The following is a 25,446-nucleotide window of genomic DNA, read 5'->3' on the forward strand; positions in this document are numbered from 1 at the left end:
TGGAAAGTACCTGTGGTGAAAGAAGCATTAATTGTATCTACAAGCAGAGTAGCAATATGTTTTCTGTGTTTAATTGTTGTATCTGGAATGCCATCAGTGTAACAGGAAAATTTATTTTTTAGTTTGCTGATTGCATTGACTACCTCTTCTACTATTACAGGATACAAAAACATTGTCTTGGGCTGTGTAGAGAAGTTGTGATTAATCTTTGTATGACTTTGAGTTTTTACAAGATTTTGTATTACACCTATATAATGATAACTGAATATATTGGCAATATGTAAAGAACTGTTTATAGTTTTGTCCTCAGTTTTAATAACAATGTTGTTGTTTCTTACCTTACTTTTGCCTATGTTTGTATTGGTCACTATAAAAACTGATTTCTTTTTTTTGTTGGACTTGTTTCTACTGATAAATGAATCGTTGTTTAACATTTTTGCAGCAGTAATGAGTTTCTTATACAGTTTCCTGTAAGAGTTGACACACTGTTTCAGATCTGAATTTTGCCTTGCTAATTTACTAATTTCGTCACTTTGAGGATTTTATAGTCCTCTGTGTTATCCAGATAGTAACTCTGCTTTTTTACTTACCTTTTCTTAAGAGGGAATGCGTTTTCATAGTTAAGTTTGCAACAAGTTGAAGATGACTCGAACTCCTTATGTAGATTGTCATGTTTATCCAAATCTCAGTTTTGAGTTTTTAACAATGAATTAGAAATCCTAATGCTTCCCTCATTAATACATCTCCTATAGATTTCAGTTTGAAAAATAGCCAAAACATGCTCTAGATGTTGACTAGTAGCAGTCATTATTCGCGAAACCTAAAAACTATATAGTCATTCGTCGCAAAACCAAAGCGAACTTCCCTCCTCTCTCCCCCCCCAGGATCAAACCTCGGCCCACGGTTACTCGGTTACTCTTTTGTGTTGTGCGTGGTACCCATGTAATTTTGAAATGTTGGTCGAGTGTATGCTTCCAACTGAGCAAGTTTGACGTATTTTCTATTTGAATACGACAGTTGTATTGCTGAACGGTTTTTCCGTGGACACTGGTTCAATACTCTATTGGCATAATGTCGCGTTGAATGGTTCATGTTTTGGGTCGACAAAATATTTCCTGTATTTAGGCATAAAATAATTCCGTGGGATTATGTACCTAATTTAATATAACGGTTAGTGTTTTAATGCGATAGAACAAAAATCTGGCACCACGCCAACAAGTTACTAGCCCAGGACACAACAACAACAAAAAAAGAAGATACACTTATTTCTCACCAGTGCCTGAAAATACAGGACAATTCGTCATTGGTGCTGAATAAATGCTGCTGCTATCTCTGAGTCAAAGCTACTTATCAAGGCTGGTGGGTACAGGAAAACAGTGTTTGACGTTTGTGAAGTGTGTGATATATCGCAAGTGTTTGTAGCGTGTCTTAATTTGGAAAACCTGTTTGACACTTCATCTAGCACAGCTGAATAAGGAAATGCACTTCTAAAAAATAGCAGTTGGACATCTGTTGAAGAGATATCATTTGTGGTGTGTACAAATATTAGTACGTCTGAAATGCGCACTGACAAGCGCTATATCATTATTATTCCTGCTTTCTTGTTTATGATAACACAGTTTTAATGTTACGTTCCAGCAAAAGATTGTAAGCTGTGTAAAGTCTTCATCTGACATCACGCAAAACCGGATAATTTATGTAATCACCCTGTATAAAAATTGACTGCGCAAAGTGTAGGGCGATGCACATTAAGCGATGTATATATTATTTTTTTGTGTCACTTTTGACTGTGGCTGTTCATTAGCTGCGGAGATACCAACACACAACTGTTGATATAGTAGTTCATTACACCTCAACATCTCACGTAGACACACATTTGAGGCGTACAGGCAACACAATTAAATAGGGGTAAATTACCTAGACTATGTAGAATGCCAAAATTTTCAGGTAGAACGTGTGTGCCACGGGAAGTTGTCAAAGGCTCAGTAGTCCTCGTGCTAGCTAAGTTCAAGGTTGACAAGAACGAGATTGCAAGGCTGTCGTGTTTAGAATGTTTCCTACCAGCAGCTGCTTAGATTTGTGGATGGATAATTCACTGTGATGAGTTAACCCGCGTAGTTTTACAAACATTGATTCTTCATTTTCAAGAGACCAGATTCATCAAGAGTTAGTATCAAAGGAATATTTGTTTACATTCTCGAGATGAAACATTACATAAGAACCTGTTTGCAGGCATTGCCATATCCTTGTGCGACAATTTTTAATTAACCCAAAAATATAATAATAATTATTTTTAAAATCATACAGTGCTTAAAGTTTAATTTGTAGTCAGTAACCTAGTTTGTATTGATTGTTTTTTAATTTTTTGGGTGGGGGGGGGGGGGGGGGGGAGCATCATAGCACAAAGACAATCAGTATGCAGTTTTCAATTTTGAGTATGTCTGATCAAAGTTATAAATGTATTAAAGATGTGTGGAATATTAAATAAGAGTTTACAAGCTAATGGCCTTACAGCAATAATTTAATCCATCTTCTGAATGCTATGAAGTTGTTTTGATGAGAATCTTTGTCACTGGTTCAGTAAGTAACAAAATATGATTACAGTTAATGTGCAAATAGGCTACTTAGAAGCAATGACTTCTAAAATGTTAAATACATTTATTTAATAGTCATTGGATTAAATACATTTATTAATGAATTTAAAATGATACATGAGAAGAATTATTAAGATTGTGAATAATATTTATCTTAAAAGCTAATAAAAATTGTACTGAGGAAGATTGTGATTGTGACAGTTATCATTATCTTACAAACTGATATCAGCATTATCAGTTCACAGAATTCTTTTATTCTATAAATTGAGTTTCTGCAACCTGATATACACTCTTACGTATACATCTTTTGATGATGTGGATCAAAGTAGATTGTGGAAATTTATTAAGAATTGAGAGAGAATTCACTTTGTGCATGTTCTCAGTTTTTGTGAGTGTGTGCCTTGAATTTGTTTCCTCCAAACAAGCTGCTGGTTTTGATAAGTAATGCACAAATGGAAATGTACATTTTGCATGAAATGATGATGATTGGAATAAGGACGGTGCTTGTGCAGTAAGCTAGCTTTCATTTTCAAATGCAAGAAGGTGTAAGAGTAGAGGGTTACAAATAGAAATAGTGTACAGAAGCATTTTTCATAATTTGTGTACACTATATGTACATAAAATTCCCACTCCATATGATCAAACCCAGACAATGAATGAATACTCATTCCAAATCGCAATCTCAGCCAGCAAGAGCTCCATATTCTGTTTGCTTAGAGTAGGACTCTAAATTTTGTCTCAAACTGCACACAGTTACAAAACCTTATGTTAACAGTGTGGGAACTGGAGTCAGGACTTGTGGCCTACTGTATTTCACCTGGAAGAGATAAGAGAGTTTTAACTGATGGCCACTACTTGCAGTTGTTAAGGGAGGCAGTCTTGCATCTTCATTTTAAACAGAGTACACTCTGGCATTTGGAGGCATGGTATTGCGAAGAAAACTTCATGAATTGAGAACACTGGGGTGCCTTCTTGTAGTCTTTCCTGAGTATATGCTCTCTTCATTTTAGAATTGGAGACCTACTACCTAAGTGATTCTTCCAAGAGAATGGCACCTCCAAGGAAGTATACTTACTGTTAAACTTTTCATCATCACAATCAACAGTTTTACATACACAGTAAGGAGCATAATCAAATAGTCCTATTTGTGCAGATTTATAATAGTCATGCTTCCTAGGAGTAGTCCATCCAATATGCTCTAAGTGATGATTATTGGAATGATGTTGTGCGGAAAGTCCGCTGTTGTTTTTAAATGTAAGAAAGGTTTATTGAAGGTAAAGGATACAAGTAGAATAGCACACAGGAACAATTTTCATAAACATAAAATTCCCCAAACCACTCATTAGGGATTTGGTCATTGTGTAATACAGATGGTTTTAATTTATATTGCAACTTTAATTTTTGTAACAAAATGTGTCATGAACGGAGACATCGGGCTATGCCATGGGTAAATCTTGTTTCCTCGACCTTTATTTTGCATTGACATTTGTTGGCTTTGTCAACTTCAAATCAAATTCAGACATTACAATCTGACCTAAATCTCGGCCCAATCTACAGATCAACCTTTCACTGCATCCAGAGTTTTTGCTTTCACATTCAGTGGCTACACAAACTTACAGCCAAACTTCGAAAACGAGTACCAAGGGTGATGACACAGCAGCCATTAACATTGTGCCACTGGTCAGAGCCAACGGCTATTGTTAAATATTCCTCTTAACCCAATATTGCGAATTTCGCAGCCGTATGACTCTCTAACATGTACATTTCTGAACAATATAAATCCTTGTTGATGATGATTAGTTTGATTTTACCATAATCTTTACATTTTATTGTGGCAGGCATGTAGTTAAGAAAATACAGTAGGCAGACAATTTAGTTGAATTCAGTCTTGTATATTATGTGTTAGGCCTAGTGCTTTGTTGGTAAAGACTGTTATAGACAATTCGTTATTTGTTACAGCTTTCTATGCACACACTGAAATAATTGGTTTTGTGGGTCATTACTTGTAACCGATATTATGTTCTAAAAACAAAGATTCTGTAACCTTACCAAACGAAAGTGTTGGTACGTTGATAGAAACAAAAAAAAAGCAACACACACACACACACACACACACACACACACACACACACACACACACACACAAATTTCAAGCTTTCTCAACCCACGGTTGCTTCATCAGCAAAGAGGGAAGGAGAGGGAGAGATGAAAGGATGTGGGTTTTAAGGGAGAGGGTAAGGAGTCATTCCAATCCCAGGAGCGGAATGACTTACCTTCTTTCCGCTCCTGGGATTGGAATGACTCCTTACCCTCTCCCTTAAAACCCACATCCTTTCATTTTTCCCTCTCCTTCCCTCTTTGCTGATGAAGCAACCGTGGGTTGATAAAGCTTGAAATTTGTGTGTGTGTTTTTTCTCTCTATCAATGTACCAACGCTTTTGTTTGGTAAGTTACAGAATCTTTGTTTGTAGATACATTTTTCCCACGTGGAATGTTTCCCTCTATTATATTCATATCGATATTATGTTCTTTTTGATATAGTTATGATAATGTTTATTTTTGTGTAAGGTCACCACGTTTTTCTCTCTTGGAAATAGTTACTTCAGAAATGTCATAACAGGGATGCGGTGCTCTGCCATCCTATAAAAGAATATTGGTCTAATAACTTAGTTTTTGAATTTTTAAAGCAGTTCGATGTTTACTGCTATAGAAGAAATTGATTATTATTATTATTATTATTATTATTATTATTATTATTATTCATAACAAATCTTGAATTGAGTACACAATACACAGGTTTCAATGTATCTATAATCTGTATTTCTCCCACTAGCTTGCACATATACCAAACTTTGCTGAGATGATTTGTTGTTATTCCAATATGATTTCACTACCACAAATGGCTGGTTGCAGTATTTCCTACAGCTGCAGTGTTGTCTTACCAAAATGGTAAAATTATTTCAGTGTGAGTTTTCTAGATAGGTTCGTCAGTAACATGCAGTTCAAGGAACTAGGTTTCTCTTATTATACTTACACTATTTCTACGAAAGAATATGTTACCACCCAGGGGGCCCACAGTCCTTTTGTGAGTACGTGTGTGGCGCACACACGGCTCCGAACTATTGCAGTCTCCTCTCCTTTCCAGGCTGCATTACCATCCATGTTCCCCTCCCTCCCTCCATATCCTTGCTCATTTGTCCCTGCCCCCCTCTTTTCCCTCTTACTGAACTTCTTTGTCGGCCTGGCTATCCTCCTGGCTTTGTTCTGGTCTGCGTTATTGTTTAGTTTGCTGTTTCCATCTCCTTTTTGGTCCCCTTGGTGGTTTGACCTCCATTTCCAAAATTTTCCATTCAGTGTGAGCCACTTGGGGATGAACTCCCTACCTAGCTTCCATGGTGCAGGTTCTTCTCCCCCTCCCCTCCCCTTTACCTTTGCACCCTGGCCCCCCTCCTGGTAGCCAGTCTGTGTGGTGGGGCTGTTAAGTACCCACTTGGCTGAGAACCCTTAAACCACAGGGATCACACTACTAGTACCTGAGCTGTTAACAATTCGCGTATGCCCAGGAGTCTATGCTCATCACTTTGGGGCACAAGAACTCCCAGCAATGGCCACCGTGCCAGACGGCTGCTGCTGTGGCCGGGTGGCGCCCATGGGGCGCGCCGCTGATCGGAGTGGGTGGTACTAGGGTGGACACCTTGTGCATGAAGCGACAAAATCTTCACCATCCTGGCCATTCTATTGTTGTCTATAAGAGTGGTACCAGACGTGACACTCCTTCTGCCACCCCGTGGGAGGAGGGTCAAGCTCGCCGGCTTGGGTTGAGCCTTTCCCTCTGTACCTGGTTTGTACCAGGACGGATGGCAGAAGTTTTGCGATGACGAAGCCTCTGTTTTTCGTGGAGACAATTGAAGATAAGTATGGCGAAGTGGAATTGATGAGTAAAATCTGGTCTGGTGCTTTGCTCATAAAGACATCTGGTGCTGCCCAATCTGATGCACTGCATGCTTGTGACCATCTTGGTGACGTCCCAGTCTCCATCACGCCCCACCAATCTTTGAACTCGGTACAGGGCATTATTATCCACTGAGATCTTCTCCAAATTGACCCCCCCAGGGGGTCCACAACTCTTTTGTGGACACGTGCGTAGCGAGCACGGGACCCCGAGCTAATGTGGCCCTCCTTCCTTTCCGGGCTGCATACCTTCCCTTCCCTTTCCGCATCCCTCCCCGTCCCCCATCTTCGCCCCCCCCTCACCTCTGGCTCTTTCCTTCCCTTTCTCCCCCTCTGGGAGTATGGTTTGTGCCTACGCCCGGAGACGGACGCTTGAAACTTTTCCAAATTACTTGCTTTCTACACTTACAAGTCCTCGTCCTTCCTCTGTCCTTCTCTTTTCCTTCCCTCTTCTCCTTGCCCTTTTCTCCGCTGCGGCGTTTGAGACCCCCTCTTCTTTCCTTTCCCTTTCTCTTTTTTCCTCCCTGTGCGTGTCTGAAGGCCGACCCACGCACTTCCATGCGTAGCCGGTGACGGGGTAACGCGTAATTCCCCGCCCCGGGTAGACAGGTAGGACACGTACATACCCCCTGGTAACGGCCAGGCCCAGGGAGGGGTGATTACCCGAGCTGATACCTTCCGAAAGTGCCGATTGGTCCCTCCGTCCGTTTGTCGGGAGGTGTGACCTGAGGTGTGAACAATCACCTAAGGCGGGTGTGCCCTCGGTGAGGGCCCCCACAAGGGAGGAGCGCGCCATCGGAGACGCCGGTAATCATGGGGGATTCTTCCGCAATGGTTTCCTCACCTTCCACTATGTCTGCTCACAAATGTAAGTTCACTGAGTCTCAGCCACAGATGGTTCTTCCATCATTGCCACAGTTCCTTGTTGTTTCTCGGTCTGACGAAGGTCACGGCTTTTCCACGGTCAACCCTTTCATTATTCAGAAAGGTGTCGACGCAATTGAGGGTCCTGTAAAGTCTTGTTCCAGATTACGGAATGGCACCCTGTTGTTAGAAACACACAGTGCCCTCCAGGCTCAAAAATTGCTGCGTACTTCTCTGCTCCACACCTTCCCTGTCCGGGGGGAACCGCACCGTACCTTAAATTCCTCGCGTGGAGTCGTTTATACACGCTCCCTCGATGGATTGTCTGACGAAGAAATTCAGCACTACCCGTCTGACCAGGGCGTCACGGCTGTTCATAGGGTTATGAAAAGGGTTGACACGAACATCATTCCAACCCGTACTGTCTTCTTGACATTTGACAAAGTTCAACTCCCATCAAAAATCAAAGCAGGCTATGAGATAATTTCCGTTCGCCCTTATGTCCCAAACCCTACGCGTTGCTATCGATGTCAGCGGTTCAATCACACCAGCCAGTCCTGTTCAAATCCGGCCAAATGTGTTACATGTGGCAAGGATGCCCATGAGGGTGCTTGTCCACCTCCATCCCCTCGCTGCATCAACTGTATGGGTGACCACGCTGCTTCCTCTCGAGATTGCCCCGTTTTTAAGGACGAAAAGCTCATCCAGGAAATAAGAGTGAAGGAAAAGGTGTCGACCTTTGCTGCTCGAAAATTATTCGCCAGTCGACAGCCCACCGTGCCTCAGAAAGGAAAATACAGCACTGTCCTTGCTTCTCCTCGGCCAACAAAGGAGGCGGCCACGCAGACTTGCGACCTCACCTTTAGTACCACGGTCGTCAGATCGGCCAGTGCAAAGATCGCCCGTTCAACCTCACCACTTTCGCCTGCCCACTCAATGGCTCACCCTTCGTCGGGTTCTGCTAAATCTCGAGCCCAAAAGTCAGACACCAAGTCTTCGAAAAAAGAGCATTCTCGTGAAGAGTTTTTACGTACCGCAACTTCACAACCATCGGTTCCTCCTTCATCTAAACATCATACTTCCAAGAAGGCTACGAAGAAGCACAGTTCCTCTCCTTCTCCACCAAGGCATGTCCCATCTACAGCACCACCTGGCGGAAATCGCCCTCGGCCGTCTTCTGTGTCGCCGAGGCGCACTGCTGGTGGCCGGTCAACTGGCCGATCGCTGGTGGCAGGAGCTGCTCCTGACCAACCTATGGATCAGGATCTTCTGCCTTCGACTGAATGCCATTCCATGCTGTCGGTCGCAAGCTCTGAGCAGTCGTTGAGTTGACAGCACCCTTGGTCACGTTCCTCCATTTCCTGTTCACCCTATGTCCATTATCCACTGGAATATCCGCGGCATTCGAGCCAATCGGGATGAATTGTCTATCCTCTTACGATCCTACTCGCCGGTCATCTTCTGTCTTCAGGAAACAAAGCTGCATCCCCATGACCGCTTTGTTCTCCCTCATTTTCAGTCCGTCCGATATGACCTCCCCTCTGTTGAAGGCACTCCAGCCCATGGAGGACTCATGATTCTTCTCCATGATACTCTCCATTATCACCCACTCCCCTTAAACAGTTCCTTCCAAGCTGTCGCCGTCCGTCTATCCCTTTCTGGATACACGTTCTCTCTTTGTACGGTATAAATTCCATCGTCCACACCAATGGCACGAGCTGATCTCCTTCATCTTCTTGATCAGCTTCCACCCCCCTATTTGCTGGTTGGGGACTTCAATGCCCACCACCCGCTTTGGGGATCTCCGCATCCTTGTCCACGTGGCTCACTATTGCTAGACGTCTTCCACCAAGCAGATCTAGTCTGCCTCAACACTGGGGTCCCCACATTTTTGTCTGCCTCCACGACAAATTTATCTCATTTGGACCTTGCGGTCGGTACTGTTCCGCTAGCTCGGCGCTTCGAATGGTTTGCCCTTGATTATACACACTCGAGTGACCACTTTCCATGTGTTCTTAGACTGCAGCCTCAACTGCCATATATGCGCTCGCGACGCTGGAAGTTTGCCCAAGCCGATTGGACACTTTTTTCGTCTCTAGCGACATTCGATGACCGTCGCTTTCCCAGCGTCGACGATGAGGTCACACATGTTACCGACGTTATTCTCACAGCTGCGGAACGTTCAATACCACGCACCTCCGAATTGCCCCGGTGCCCCCCAGTTCCTTGGTGGAACGAGGCATGCCGTGACGCAATACGTGAGCGGCGACGTGCTCTTCGCATTTTCCGTCACCATCCAACTTTGGCCAACTGTATCCGATATAAGCAGCTCCGGCGCGATGCCGTCGTGTCATCCGCGATAGCAAGAAGGCAAGCTGGAAATTCTTTATTAGCTCATTTAACACCTTCACTCCCTCCTCGGAAGTTTGGAGTTGGCTTTGACGGTTCTCAGGCGCGCCTAGTTTCTCCCCGGTCTCTGGGCTCACTGTCGCGCTTGATACCTTAGTGGACCCCATCGCAATTTCTAACTCATTGGGTCAGCACTTTGCTGAGATTTCGAGTTCTTCAAATTACCCGCCAGCGTTTCTCCCGAAGAAACGTGCAGCGGAAGTGCGACAGCTTGCTTTCTTCTCTCAAAATCACGAAAGCTACAATACTGTTTTCTCCATGCGGGAACTCCAACATGCCCTCTCTTCTTCTCGCTCCTCCGCCCCAGGACCGGATGGTATCCATGTCCAAATGTTGCTGCATTTATCAACCCATAGTCTGCGTTACCTCCTTCGCCTTTATAATCGAATTTGGACCGACAGTACCTATCCCAGGCGATGGCGGGAAGCTATTGTCGTTCCCGTTCCGAAACCTGGAAAGGACAAACATCTCCCCTCTAGTTATCGCCCCATTTCTCTCACGAGTAGTGTCTGTAAGGTTTTGGAGCGTATGGTGAATTACCGTTTAGCTTGGTGGCTGGAATCCTGCAGTCTTTTAACACCAGCCCAATGCGGATTCCGAAAGCATCGTTCTGCAGTTGACCATCTTGTTGCTCTCTCCACTTATATCATGAACAATTTTCTCCGGAAACGCCAAACAGTAGCAATATTTTTTGATCTGGAGAGAGCATACGATACCTGTTGGAGGACAGGCATCCTCCGCACATTGTTCTCTTGGGGCTTTCGGGGCCGGCTGCCCCTTTTTCTTCGCGAATTTATGGCAGAGCGCACATTTAGGGTGCGGGTGAACACTACTCTCTCCCGTACTTTCTCCCAAGAAAATGGGGTACCCCAGGGCTCCGTGCTGAGTGTTGTACTGTTTGCCATCGCCATTAATCCAATTATGGATTGTCTCCTTCCTGATGTCTCGGGCTCCCTCTTTGTGGACGATTTTGCGATCTACTACAGCTCTCAACGGACCAGCCTTCTTGAAAGACGTCTTCAAGGATGTCTCGATCGCCTCCACTCATGGAGCATCGAAACCGGCTTCCGTTTCTCACCCAGTAAGACCGTTTGTGTTAATTTTTGGCGACGTAAGGAGTTTCTTCCGCCCTCCTTACATCTAGGTCCTGTCAACCTTCCGTTTTCCGACGTCGCTAAATTCTTGGGTCTTATGTTGGACAGAAAACTGTGCTGGTCCTCCCACGTTTCCTATCTTTCGGCTCGCTGTCTGCGTTCCCTTAACACCCTCCGTGTCCTGAATGGTACCTCCTGGGGAGCAGACCGAGTGGTCCTTCTCCGCCTCTATCGCGCCTTAGTGCGCTCGAAATTGGATTATGGAAGCATAGTCTACTCCTCTGCTCGGCCGTCTATTCTTCGGCGTCTCGACTCTATCCACCACCGTGGATTACGTTTAGTGTCTGGAGCTTTTTACACCAGCCCTGTGGAAAGCCTTTATGCTGAGACTGCTGAACCTCCGCTGTCCAATTGGCGGGCAGTCCTTCTGAGTCGTTATGCTAGCCATCTGTCTTCTATGCCTGCTAATCCAGCCCATGACCTTTTTTGACGCCTCCTTTGATGTAGGGTATGCAGGCCGCTCCTCCTCCCTACTACCCCCGGGAGTCCGCTTCCGTCAACTGCTCCATTCTCTTTCCTTCCGCTTTCCTGAAACCTTCTTGACAACTTGGGGTACAGCACCGCCTTGGCTCCGTCCCCGGATCGACTTGCTCCGAGACGTATGTCAATTTCCCAAGGATGGTACCCCTACACTTGTTTACCGTCGGGCATTTGCTGCTCTATGTGCACAAATGACGGACGCCACATTTATTTACACCGACGGCTCGAAAACATCGTTAGGTGTAGGGAGTGCCTATATTGTTGGCGACACCCCAAATCACTTTCGGCTTCCCGACCAGTGTTCGGTTTATACTGCGGAGCTGTACGCTGTTCTCCAGGCTGTCCTTTACATCCGTCGCCATCAGCGGATACAGTATGTAATCTGCTCAGATTCTCTCAGCTCTCTCCTCAGTCTCCAAGCTCTTTACCCTGTGCACCCTCTGGTCCACCGGATTCAGGACTGTATGTGCTTGCTCCACCTGGGGGGCGTCTCGGTGGCGTTCCTCTGGCTCCCGGGACACGCTGGTATCTGTGGGAATGAGGCGGCCGATATAGCGGCCAAGGCTGCAGTCTCTCTTCCTCGGCCAGCTATTCAGTCGCTTCCCATTACCGATCTACGGAGCGGTTTATGTCGCCAAGTTGCTCGTTTATGGCATGCGCATTGGTCAACACTTCCCCATAATAAATTGCGGGAAGTGAAAGCCCTTCCTTGCGCTTGGACCTCTTCCTCCCGAACGCGTCGTCGGGAGGAGGTAATTTTAGCTAGACTCCGGATAGGGCACTGTCTTTTTAGCCATCGACATCTTTTAAGCGGTGATCCTCCCCCACTCTGTCCCCACTGCTCTCAGCTGTGGACAGTCAGGCACCTTTTAATTGAATGCCCCTATTTTAATCCGTTCCGCTCCCGTCTAGAGCTATCGCCTGATCTATCGTCGATTTTAGCAGATGACACGCGCTCAGCCGACCGCGTTCTCCAGTTTATTAGTGACAGTGAAATGACGTCAGTCATTTGAAATTTTTTTTTTTTTGGGGACAACAAACCCCTTTCTATAGTGGATTTTTAAGCATTCCTTCTGCCTTTAGTTTCTCAAATTTTATGACTGTTCCCATTGCTGCTGGTTTTAAATTTCGTTTTTCTTCTGTTTCCTACGTCACGGGCTGGGCGCTAATGACCATAGAAGTTTTGCGCCCTAAAACCACAAACAAAAAAAAAAATTCTCCAAATTGACGAGGAGCTCCGTGCTAACCTTGAGCGACAAGGGGTTCGTTTTATCCACCGTGTGCAATGAGGCCCTCCAAACAATCTCACCACTATGGGCACCTTTATCCTGGCCTTCGAGGGGGATGTCCTCCTAGAGAAGGTCATGGTGTATCAACGTGACGTAAAACCTTATATTCCCAACACCAATGAGATGCTATAAATGCTTACGGTTTGGACATACTCCTTCCCACTGCACCACTGATCCTCTCTACGGTGACTGTGGGCTCCCGCTCCATGAGAAGAATGCCTGTGCTCCCCCACCAGTGTGTGTAAATTGTCATGGACAGCATTCTCCACGCTCGCCTGCATGCCCGGTGTTTGTGAAAGAAAGGATTCAGGAGTACAAAACCTTGGATCAGCTCACCTACACTGAGACTCGACGAAAGTATGACTGGCTCCATCCAATGTCTATGACTCCTACTTTTGCTTCAGTTATGTCCATTCCACCTCCTCTTCCCAGCCCCACCCCATTTGCCCCATGCCTTCAACCTCCTCCTCCCTCTTGCGCTCTCCCTCCCCCTCCCCGTCAGTACCCATACCCACCCCTTCAGGTGCTGCTCTGCTCCCCCTCCCCCGCCGGATAAGCCCCGCCCTCCTTCAACGGCCGCCAATACTGGAGCTCCCTCCCGGGACTCCTCTTTCCGGCACTCCCCTAAGAGGCAATTTGCTGCTCCACATCAGCAGCGCGATCTGCAGCCGGTGGTCACCAAGATTGCTCGGTGTAATTCCGTGCCCATCCTCGCTGAAGTCTGCCCTTCTCTTCCTTCCCAAGAGAAGAAGCAGAAACGCAAGAACAAGGGCAAGGCCCCTCTGGTACCCTCTGAGGTGCAGCCTTCCTCTCCTCCAGTCAATGAACCAACAGAGTCTGACCCCACCCATATGTATATTACCCCATCCTTATCGGTGACAGATGGCGACTCGGCAGGGTGACCGACTCTGGTCCGTTTGCTTCCCATTTGGACTCCGGCTTGAGAATCCTCCAGTGGAATTGTAATGGATATTTGCTTCACCTTCCAGAGTTGCAGCCCCTTCTTTCATTCTACTCTGCCGCTTGTATTGCGCTCCAGGAGATCCATTTTGTCAATTCTTACTCACCCGCCCTTCGTGGGTTCCAGGGTTTCTGTTGGAACTGAATTGGCCCCTTGCAGGCTTCTGGTGGTGTTTGCACCTTGGTCCACAAGGACATTGTTGGTAAATGGGTTCCCCTCCATACCACTCCGGAAGTCATTGTTGTCAGGGTCCATCTGGCTACTCCAATCACAATCTGTAATCTCTAACTCCCACCTGACAGGCCGCCCACATCCATTGCCCTAACCACCCTTCAAGAACTCCCTTCTCCCTTCCTGCTACTAGGGGACTTAAATGCCGACAACCCTCTTTGGGGTAGTCATATGACTACTGCCCTGGGCAGGACAGTTGAAGCTATTCTGGCAGGGCTTGACCTCTGTTTACTGAACACAGGTGCTCCCACACACTTTAGTTTGGCGGACAGCACTTTCTCTACCATTGACCTCTCCATCTGCAGTCCCGGCCTTCTTCCCTCCATTCAGTGGGGGTCGCCACACGACGACCTTTGTGATAGTGACCATTTCCCGTTGATTATCACGCTCCCTTCCCGCTCCCCGATGGAGAGGTTACCTCGTTGGTCTTTCCACCGCGCCGATTGGCCTCTATATATTGCACAGGTCGAGTTTTCTCCCTCTTTGTCGGGTTGTATTGATGACGTCCTACGTGACGTGTCTGACGCGATTGTTCGCGCTGCTAACCTTGCTGTCCCGCGCTCATCTGGACAATTTCGTCGTCGGCAAGTCCCGTGGTGGAGTACGGCCATTGCCATTGCCATCCGTGATCGCCGTCGAGCTTTGCAACACTTTAAGAGGCACCCATCTGTAGCCAGCCTTTCTACCTTTAAGCGCCTTCGCGCTAAAGCCCGTTATTTAATCAAACAGAGCAAGCGGATATGTTGGGAACGATTCGTTTCTTCCCTTGGTTCCACTGTCCCTCTGTCACGGGTATGGGCTACACTTCGCTCTCTCCAAGGTTGCCATCGGCAGTCCACCCTCCCAGGCCTTCACCTCCCAGATGGCATTTGTACGGACCCATTAGTTCTCGCAGAACATCTTGCGACCCATTTTGCAGTGGCATCAGCGTCGGCCTCCTATCCAGCTGCTTTCCTTCATCAAAAACAGCAGGCTGAAGCTGTCACCTTATGTTTCACCACTTGTGAGTCAGAATCTTACAACGAACCTTTCACTGAATGGGAATTTCTTTCTGCTCTATCTGCTTCTCATGATACGGCTCCTGGCCCAGATTCCATTCATAACCAGCTGCTTCAACATCTCAGTGCTCCACAACGGCACCATCTTCTTCGGGTGTTTAACCGTATCTGGCTCCAGGGTGACTTCCCTTCTCAGTGGAGGGATAGCATTGTGGTTCCTGTCCTTAAGCCTGGTCAGAACCCCCTATCTGTTGACAGCTATCGGCCAATTAGTTTGACCAATGTTTGTTGTAAGTTACTTGAACGGCTGGTAGCCCGTCGGCTCACTTGGGTCCTCGAATCTCGGGATCTATTGTCCCCTTACCAGTGTGGCTTTCGAGAGGGACGATCTCCAATCGATCATTTGCTTCGCTTGGAATCCGCAGTTCGGCAGGCTTTTTCCCAGCGCCGCCATTTGGTTGCAGTGTTTTTTGACCTTCGCAAGGCCTATGACACGGCCTGGCGCCATCACATCTTACTAACCCTTCATCAGTGGGGTCTTCGGGGCCCACTCCCGATTTTTATCCGCCAGTTCCTGATCCATCGGTCATTCAGAGTTCGAGTTGGTACTGCTTTTAGTTCTCCACGGACCCAGGAGACGGGCATCCCACAGGGTTCTGTCTTGAGTGTCCTTCTTTTCCTCATTGCTATCGATGGGCTTGTGGCCTCTGTCGGTCCCTTGGTCGCCCCTGCCCTGTATGTGGATGATTTCTGCATTTGGGTTAGTTCCTCCTCGATGCCATCTGCAGAACGGCAGCTCCAGGTGGCTATACGGCGTGCCTCTGCATGGACCCTCTCCCACGGGTTTCAATTCTCTCCTTTAAAATCGCGGGTGGTCCACTTCTGTCGCCGTACTACGGTCCACCCTGATCCAGAGCTCTATCTCGCTGCACAAAGATTGCCTGTGGTTCCACAGTTTCGTTTCCTAGGTCTTCTTTTCGACAACAAGCTCACTTGGCTGCCCCATATCAGACTCCTGAAGGTAGGATGTTTCCGTAAACTCAATGTCCTTCGCTTCCTTGCCCACTCCTCTTGGGGTGCGGACCATTCCCTCCTCCTCCGTCTTTATCGTGCTCTAGTTCTGTCACGTTTGGACTATGGTTGTCAAGTTTATGGTTCAGCTGCTCCTTCCACGCTGCATGTTCTGGATCCAGTCCACCATCGTGGTATCCGTTTGGCCACCGGTGCATTCCCTACTAGCCCTGTTGATAGTCTCCTGGTTGAAGCTGGGATCCCCCCCCTTTCTGTTCGGCGGTCCCAGCTTCTGGTGTCTTATGCCCTTACTATCCGTTCTTCTCCCGCTCATCCTTCCTATTCTATCCTATTCCCAGACCATGGACGTCGCCCGCCTGACTCCCGCCCTCGGGCGGGTTTACCGGTTGGGCTGCGCCTTGCGTCTCTTACCCGTGATTTTCGGCTTCCTTCTTTGTCCTGTCTTCCTCACTCCCTCCCCTCCACCCCTCCTTGGTTAGTTCCTCGGCCTCGAATTCGGATGGATCTCCGCCGCGGTCCGAAAGATTCCATCCCCCCGGTGGTGTTCCGTTCCTTTTTCCGCCAAATTTTATGGGAGTTTCGGGATGCTGTTGTTTTTTACACTGATGGTTCTAAATCTGCTGATCATGTTGGGTATGCCTTCACGTCCTTTGTTGGAACGGAAAATCATCTACTGCCACCCTCATGTGGGGTGTTTACTGCGGAATTGATGGCAATTTCCCGGGCCCTTACCTTTATTAAACAATCCCAACTCAACCGCGTTTTGTTATGTACGGACTCGATGAGTGGCCTTCTTGCTATTGACCGGTGTTTTTCGCGCCATCCCTTGGTCTCTGCCATCCATGACCATCTCGCTGATCTTCACCGTGCTGCTTGTTCCATTGACTTCCTATGGGTCCCGGGCCATGTGGGTATCCCGGGTAATGAGCTCGCTGATCGTTTGGCTGGGGGAGCAGTTACTTACCCCCCGTTTTCTGTAACCCCTCCTGCAGCGGATTTACGGCTTCACATCAAATCCCACTTTGCACAGTCATGGGCCAATTCTTGGGAGGCTACTCCACTGTCTAATAAACTTCGTGCCATTAAGGTGAATACAGGCCCATGGCGTTCTTCCTTTAGCCTCTCCCGCAAGGACTCGACCACACTGTGTCGTCTCCGCATTGGCCATACCAGGCTGACCCATGGTTTCCTTTTGCGTGATGAGCCACCCCCGCTATGTGGTTGTGGAGCCTTCCAGTCAGTGGCCCACATTTTGGTTGAATGCCCCCTTCTTTTGGCTCTGCGTGCTAAGTACAGACTCCCCCACACTTTACCTTTGATGTTGGCTGACGATTCCCGGATGGTCTCTCTGGTTCTAGGTTTCCTCCGGGAGAGTGGTTTTTATTCTCAGTTTTAAAGTTTTTAATCTCCCTCTGGTGTTGGGGCAGGGCGGTGAGTGTTTGGGTGTCTCCCACTGTAGGCAGTGTTCAGAGATTCCCGATTCACCTCCCTGACCGGAATCCTCTTTTCTTTCCCTTTTACTCTGTTTTTACCCCTTCTTTTTAAGGCTTGGTTAGTTTTTCTATTCCCATACGTACTTTCTGCATTATAGCAGTTGTACCTTTTAAGTCACAGGTGGTCTTGCCTATGCTGTTTCAGCATAGTGTTGGGTTCGTTCTCTTGCCAACTTCCCTCATTTGTTTTTACTAATGACAACGTGACTGCCCTTTTACGTTTCCCCTTTATCCGTTTTATTTTTCTGACTATACTGAGATGTCCCGTTAGCAGAATGGAGTCTATTTGAAACAAGGGACTGATGACCTTGCTGTTTGGTCCCTTTAACCTCAAACAACCAACCAACCAACCATTCAGTGGGGTGTCCATGAAGAGTTATGTGACAGCGACCATTGCCTGATTGTTTTGACCTTCCTTCAGTGTCTCTTGTTCTGCCACCCTCCCAAGTGGGCCATCTCTAAGGCTGATTTGGGTGCCTTCTCCTCTGCTCCCCCCCCCCCCCCCCTGTATTGCCACACGACAATGTTGATGAATCTGCACAGACATTGACTGCCGCCATCCTTTCAGCAGCTGTTTCAGCAATCCCTTCTTTCTCAGGTTCTCCCTTCCGGAAGATGGTCCTTTGGTGGTCTCCGGAAATTGCTGCAGTCATAAGAGACTGCTGCTATGCTCTTAAACACTTCAAGCAGCACCCTTCTACTGCTCTTCTTCTGGTCTTTAAACGACTCCTCACCCGAGCCCACTACCTAATCAAATTTCAGAAACGGATTTTCTGGGAACGATATGTAGCTGCCATAGGACCACACACCCCCTCTTCACAAGACAGGGTGAAACTCAGGCGAATTTTTAGCCACCGTCTGTCCACCGGAGTTGCAGGAATTTCTGTGCATGGTGTTGTCCTTAGCAATCCAGACTTTCTAGCAGAAGATTTCGCTCAACGCTTCGCTCAAGCTTCAGCATCAGCTCAGTATCCACCTACGTTCCTTCTCCTGAAAGAGCACTCAGAACGACTGCCTTTGTCTTTTGTTTCTTGTTGCTCGGAGCCATATAATTCCCCATTCAGCGAGTGGGAATTTGCCAGCGTCCTCGCCCTTTGTCCCGACACGGCTCCTGGACTGGATCAGATACCTAACCAAATGCTCCAGCACTTATCGGTGGCTGGCCACCATCGTATACTGACCCTCTTCAACCGTCCGTGGAGTGAGGGAGTCTTTCATACCCAGTGGCAGGAAAACATTATTATTCTGGTGTTGAAGCCAGGGAAACACCTCTTCAGTTGGATAGCTACCACCCAATTAGCCTCACTAACACCCTGTGCAAGCTCCTTGAATGTGTGGTGAGTCAGCGGCTGTTTTGGATCCTTGAATCCCACGCTCTTTTGTCATCGACTCAGTGGTTTTCGCTGTGGCCACTGTATGGTGGATAACTTGGTCCACCTGGAGTCCCTCCTTGCAGTCTTCTTTGATCTGCATAAAGCCTCTACACCACCTGGCACCACCACACTTCATGAATGGGGCCATCATGGCACTCTGCCCGTTTTTATCCATAACTTTCGTTCTTGTTGCTCTTTTTGGGTCCAAGTTGGCTGCTCATACAGCACTCCTCATTGGCAAGAAAATGGGGTTTCACAGGGTTCCGTGCTGAGTGTCCCTCCCTCTCTCATAGCCATTAATGATCTGATGACAGCTGTTGGGCCGACATTGTCCTCCTCTTTGTATGCTGACGATTTTTGTATCTACGTTGCATCCTCTATAATGGGTGCTGCAGAATGCCATCTACTGGGGGCAATCTGCCGGGTGCTCTCATGCGCTCTCTCCCATGACTTTCAGTTTTCGGCGGCCAAGTCATGTGTTGTGCACAGTTCTGCCGTCGCCGTACACTCCATCCCCACCCCGAACTGTTCCTCGATGGCTAGCACCTCAAGGTGGTGGACACACATCGCTTCTTGGGTCTGGTCTTCGATGCCCAGTTGACATGGCTCCCTCATCTTCGCCAACTGAAGAGGACGTGCTGGTCCCATCTCAATGTTCTTAGGTGTCTGTGCAATACCACCTGGGGTGCCGCCTTCTCTGTTCTCCTGAGGTTGTATCAAGCATTGGTCCAGTCTCATTTAGACTATGGAAGTCCTGTCTATGGTTCTGCGTCGCCTTCGACGTTGCAGATACTAGATCCCATCCGCCTCTGTGGGGTCTGACTTGCGACTGGTGCCTTCCGGACTATCACCATACTTAGCCTTCTCGCAGAGGTGGGGATTCCACCACTGCGAGCTTTGCACCAACAACAGCTGATATCTTATGCCCTCCGCATTTGCTGCACCCCAAAGCACCGTAATTATGGTCTCCTTTATCCAGACACGGAGATCATCCTGCCGCAGCGGCGGCCACAATGTGGGCTTACCATGGCTGTCCCCATTCAGTCGCTCTTTTCTGAGCTCCAGCTATTCCCTTTACCGCCTCTTTTCTCTGCTCACACACATTACCCCTCTGTGGTGCGTCTCTCGGTCTCAGCTCTGTCTTGATCTCTCAATCGATTCAAAGGATTCTGTCCCTCCATTGGCTCTTCGCCACCAGTTCTACTGTCTCCTCGGTTCTTTTCAGGTTTCAGAAGTGATCTATACTGGTGGCTCCATGGTTGCTGGTCGCACTGGTTTTGCTTACACCTATTCTCAATGCACAGAACTTCGTACCTGGCCAGATGGCTGTAGTGTCTTTACTGCAGAATTGGTAGCCATCTTGCGGGCACTGGACCATATCCGCTCCTGCTCAAGACTATCCTTCACCGTCTGCAGTGACTCATTGAGCGGTTTGCACGCTATCGGCCAGTGCTTCCCCCGTCACTCGTTGGTCATCGCTATCCAGGACTCCCTTTCTCTCCTTGCTCAACGTGGATGCTCGATAGTTTTCATTTGGACCGCATGTGGGGATTCCTGCAAAGAACTTACTGATTGACTGGCTAAATTGGCTACTACCAGGCCATCTCTTGCTATTGGCATTCTGGAAATAGACCTTCGCTCGGCATTACGTCTTCAGGTTTTGGGCCTTAAGGATGCAGAATGGCACACTCTTTCTTCGCGGAACAAGCTCAGGGCGATTAAGGATTCTACAACTCCATGGCGGTCCTCCTTCCGGGTCTCTCGTAAGGCCTCTGTCGTCCTATGCCGGTTCTGCATCAGCCATACTTGGCTGACTCACGGTTATCTCCTCCGTGGTGAGGACCCCCCTCTCTGTCGTTGTGGACGGATGATGACTGTGGCTCACATCTTACTGGACTGCCCCAACTTAGCCACCCTGCGACACACTTTTAGCCTTCCATACTCGCTACCCCTGTGTTGGCTGACAATGCCTAAGCGGGGGATCTCAGTTTACGTTTCTTTGTGATGGGGGTTTTTAACGCTTTATTTAAAGGAGGGACCTTCTGCCTTATCGATGAGTGGAGGGGCTAGCGGGCCCTCTTGCTCCCCCCTTCGCCCCGACTGGGTTGGCTTCAACTGGGTTTGGTGGTTCACCCAAGCCCTCTGCCTTCCCACTCCTTTCCTTATGGGGTCTGTTATGTCTTGAGCATCTCTCTTGTCTCCTGTGCTTCTTCCTTCACGCCCCTGTAATTTGTCACTTTTTTTCCCTCACCTTTTCTTCCACCCGTTTCCTTTCTTCCCTGTCAATAGTTTATTATTTTATGGACATTGTAGTTCCCTCTTCTAATGTGGGATTTTATCAGTTTTAGTTAACCCAATGTCGGAGGGACTGATGGCTGCGTATTTTGATCCCTTCTCCAACCAACCAATGAAAGACCATGTTAAGATTTTTGTCTGTGGAACTTCATGCTATCTGTTTCTCTAGAATTTATAAATAAGTGTGTTTATCACAGATTTCCAATGGAATTTGGTTTCATTTCATTTGGCTTGCATGGTGCAAGGAATGCCAGTTGCAAGTACATTAGTTTCTTTCACATACAGAAAGGAACTGGATTTATGCATGCTGTCACAACTATATTCTCATCAGTCTTTTGCTGCTAACTGATTTGATACTGCCCACTAATATTGCCTCTGCTATGCCAGCTTCTTCGTATCAGAGTAGCACTTAAGTGTCCTCAGTTATTTGTTGGCTGTATCCCAGTCTCTTGTCTTTCCCTCCATTTTTTTGGCCTCATAGACTTCTTCTAGTATCATGTAAATTATTCAATGGTGTCTCAATATGTGTCCTATGATCCTGTCCATTCTTATTGTTATTGGTTTCCACAGATTTGTTTGCTTGCTGATACTATGGAGGACCACCTTATTTCTTATTTTGTCAGTCAACTTAATTTTTAGCATTTCTCCATAGCACCACATCTCCACTACTTTCTCTTCTTTTCCAGTTAACCATAATCTGTGATTCACTTTCATACAATGGTCTGCTCTAGATATTCAGTCTCAGAAATGTTTTTCTCTAATTATGAGCTGTGTTATATATTAGTAGACTTCTTTTGATGTATTTGTAGGTATCTGCAATCTGTTTGAAAGGTAGGGCTGAATCAGCAAATCAAATTATCTGAGGTTTATAGTCACAAGAGTTATACTTGACACTTCACCTCTGTGGAGCAGATGAATATTTCTGAAGTGAAAAGAATTTTAGTAAATTACTACCCCTCTGTCAAGAAACAAAACTGACTGAAATGTAAGGCTTTTGTTCTTTAATTGCTTTTTTTGTTACAGGCAAAATGTCAATTCTTTACAGTGTAGTAGCAAGAGGCACAACTGTGCTTGCCAAATATGCCGCATGTGCTGGAAACTTTGCTGAAGTCACTGAGAAGATCCTGGCAAAAATTTCACCAGAGAACCATAAACTGACTTATTCACACGATGCATACTTGTTTCATTACATATGTGAAGATAGAATCATATACATGTGTATTACAGATGATGTAAGTACATGTTATTTCTAATATGCCATGAATAATTTTACATTAGTTTTGTAGGTGAGAAACATACATTAGACCTATTTCATTTTACTAATGCTGTTTACCCGCCACTGTCTGCAGAGTGCTTAATTTTACACTGTTAACCCACCACTGTCTGCAGAGTGCTTAATTTTAGTGTATCTGTCTTACTGTAATGTTTCTGCAACAACAGGTAGTATTTGTTTCTGTCACAACAGGTAGTATTCATGGGTAGTAAGCTAGGAACATTCTATAGCTCGGCTGGTTGAACTGGCAGCACTGGTTTGTGTTGTGCCTCCAGAAGAAAGACATAGAATTATTCAAACACTCATGCCACATAAAAGGAAAAAATTGCAAAAAAACTTGAACACAAATGTTTGAAGTACTGTTCCCTTCTCAGTTTAAGTACGCACTTCCTACTTCAATATCCATGCTGTTTGGATTCTATCCCTATTCCCCCCTCATAGTCTTGCTACTTTTTGAGCTTTCATCATGTTTAACCTCTCTCTATGTGAAGCAAGTATATGTGGCATAAAAGAGGAAGTCAGATTGCAACACAATTTCCAATGTAAAGAAATAGCACACCAGTTGTGTTAAACATTGGAATTCTTCAAAAACAGTTGTTGAAAATTATGAACAAAAATCTAAATGACAAGATTGGTTTTGGCAGTGGACAGACATATGAGAGGAAATGCTATTGTAATCGGCACTCAGCGCTGCCAACAGAAACTGCAGTGTTTAGCTTCACCACACAGTTTTGACACTACAGCTGCTAGGTTTCTGACGTTGACAGACATGAAAAATCAGGGAAGTCAATATGAAGTGTTCCAGACAAATCTGATGTGTGATGAAACCAAAAGATGGACACATCGGACACCTTTTATTGTGGCGCTTACATGGAGTTACCCTTGTTAGCAATGCGGTTATCGCCAAGCGTGAACATGTGGCATTTTCCTTTAAGTGGGAAAGGCAGGCTGCTAGCTGGCTGATGTATAGAATACGTAATAATAAATCAATACTTAAATATACAGCTCTAAAACCGGCCCTATATTTACAATGTGCAGCCTATATTTTTATAGGCAGATACATCGATATTTTTCTCTGTCAATACAGCGATACGTTTTTTTTTATATATCGAGAGCCAATAATGATTTTGTTATATCAGACACTCGATATTTTTAAAAATATCAACTCCTACCACTGAATCATGAAGGGAACGCTCCTCTGCGGGTGGACAGTGGGACTTTGGAAGGTGGTGGGTGACTGGACAGATAAGGCACAGAAGTTCTGTTATTGTACAACATTGGAAGAGTAATTATGGTCTGTGAAGGCCTCAGAGAGACCCTCTGTGTATTTGGAGAGGGCCTGCTCATTACTACAGATGTGATGGCCATGAGTGACTACACTGTATGGAAGGGACTTCTTGGTATGGAGTGGGTGGTAGGTATTGAAGTGGAGGTGTTGCTGGTGGTTGGTAAGTTTGATATGGACAGAGCTACTGATGTAGCCATCTTTGAGGTGGCTTGTTGGGTTGGGTAGGACTAGGTGAAACAAATGGAGGAGAAGGTTTGAGGTTCTGGACAAATGTGGATAGGGTGTCCTCATGCTCGACCCAGATCACAAAGATGTCATCAGTGAATCTGCACCAGGTGAGGGGTTTGCGATTCTGGGCGTTTAGGAAGGATTTCTGTAGATGGCCCATGAATAGACTGGCACAGGATGGTACCATGCGGGTGCCCACATTTGTACCCCAGATTTGTTAGAAGGTAAGTCCATCAAAGGAGAAATAACCGTGGATGAGGACGTAGTTGGTCATGGGAACCAGGACAGAGGTTGTTGGATTGGAATACATTTGGAATTGGGAAATAGTGTTCAATTGTGGTAAGGCCCAAATTATGTTCCACTAAAATTTTAAAAGAACAATTTCAAGTATGTACCGAAAATTATGAAAAAAAATAAAATGTAAAACAAAAATATCGGCACTTGATAATATTGTCATTTTGATATCGATATATCGGTGGAAAAAATACTGCTGATATATATCAATAGTTTTTGGAAAAAAATGTGATATATTGATACATCGATATTTTACCAACAGCTCTACTCAGTATCATCCAGGGCTGGAGCAGCTGAATTACATTCTCCAGCAGGGTTTAGACCACCTCTCATCATACCCTGAAATGAGAAATGTTCTTCCCACCCCTCCCACAGTGGTATTCCACTGCCCACTGAACCTACACAATATCCTCGTCCATCCCTACACAACCCCTGCTCCCAACACCTTGCCTCATGGCCAGGGTGCGATTTGTGCTTTTACCAGGGGGGGGATATGTCTTAGGGGGTTAGTATAATTATACACGTTACTAGCTTGGACCGTAGCGTTACCCATGGTTAAACAGTTATTTATAAATAGATGTTAATGCCGAAACTCACTATTCACGCATATGCACTATCAGAAAAGCCATCCCTTGTTATATCTTTAAAAGTACATTATAGGTAAAGCTTATTTATAAAATCATCTACATACAGGTATACGAGGGGAATTCAAAAAGTAAAGGCACATTTGTGAAAAGCTGTACTTATTCTGATGATAGAAAACTGAAACATGCATTATTTTTCTACGTAACCTCCCTGGACTTCAATGCAGTTTTCCCGACGTTTTACTAGTTTTTTTTACTTCATCAGAAAATACGTTTATCGGTTGCATCTGTAACCAATTTTGCACCGCAGCAATAACGTCTTCATCACTTTCAAATTTTCTTCCCTGTAGTGCTTCCGTTAAGGGTACAAACATGTGAAAATCGCTTGGAGCCAGGTCTGGACTGTATGGTGGATGTTCCAGCATCTCGAATCTCAACTACTTTATTGCGTCGGCTGTCCGCTTGGCAGAATGTGGGCGAGCGTTATCTTGCTGCAGGATGACACCTCTTCACAGTTTTCCATGACGTTTGGATCTCATTGCAGGTTTTAGTTTCGTACGCAACACATCACATCCACCAAACAATCCAGACCTGGCTCTAAAGCCTCGTTTACGCTGGGGCGACGTCTTGCAACATTGTGGCGTGCTACGGAAAT

At 46.2% G+C, this 25,446-nt stretch overlaps 1 protein-coding gene across 3 annotated transcripts in view; it reads left to right on the forward strand.

Moving 5' to 3' along the window:
- The first annotated feature begins 935 nt into the window (after nt 1–935).
- Nucleotides 936–25,446, forward strand: part of LOC124606941 (vesicle-associated membrane protein 7) — a 45,832-nt gene continuing 21,321 nt past the window's right edge. Inside the window, exons 1-2 of one of the 3 annotated variants that reach the window (XM_047139060.1) lie at nt 936–1,359; nt 22,148–22,356. In XM_047139060.1, the coding sequence (XP_046995016.1) occupies nt 22,153–22,356 (204 nt within the window). In that variant the 5' untranslated portion in view covers nt 936–1,359; nt 22,148–22,152. The other 2 variants (XM_047139057.1, XM_047139059.1) reach the window with 2 other exon arrangements.

The sequence above is a fragment of the Schistocerca americana genome, chromosome 3 (assembly GCF_021461395.2).
Source record: "Schistocerca americana isolate TAMUIC-IGC-003095 chromosome 3, iqSchAmer2.1, whole genome shotgun sequence".
Classification (NCBI taxonomy): domain Eukaryota; kingdom Metazoa; phylum Arthropoda; class Insecta; order Orthoptera; family Acrididae; genus Schistocerca; species Schistocerca americana.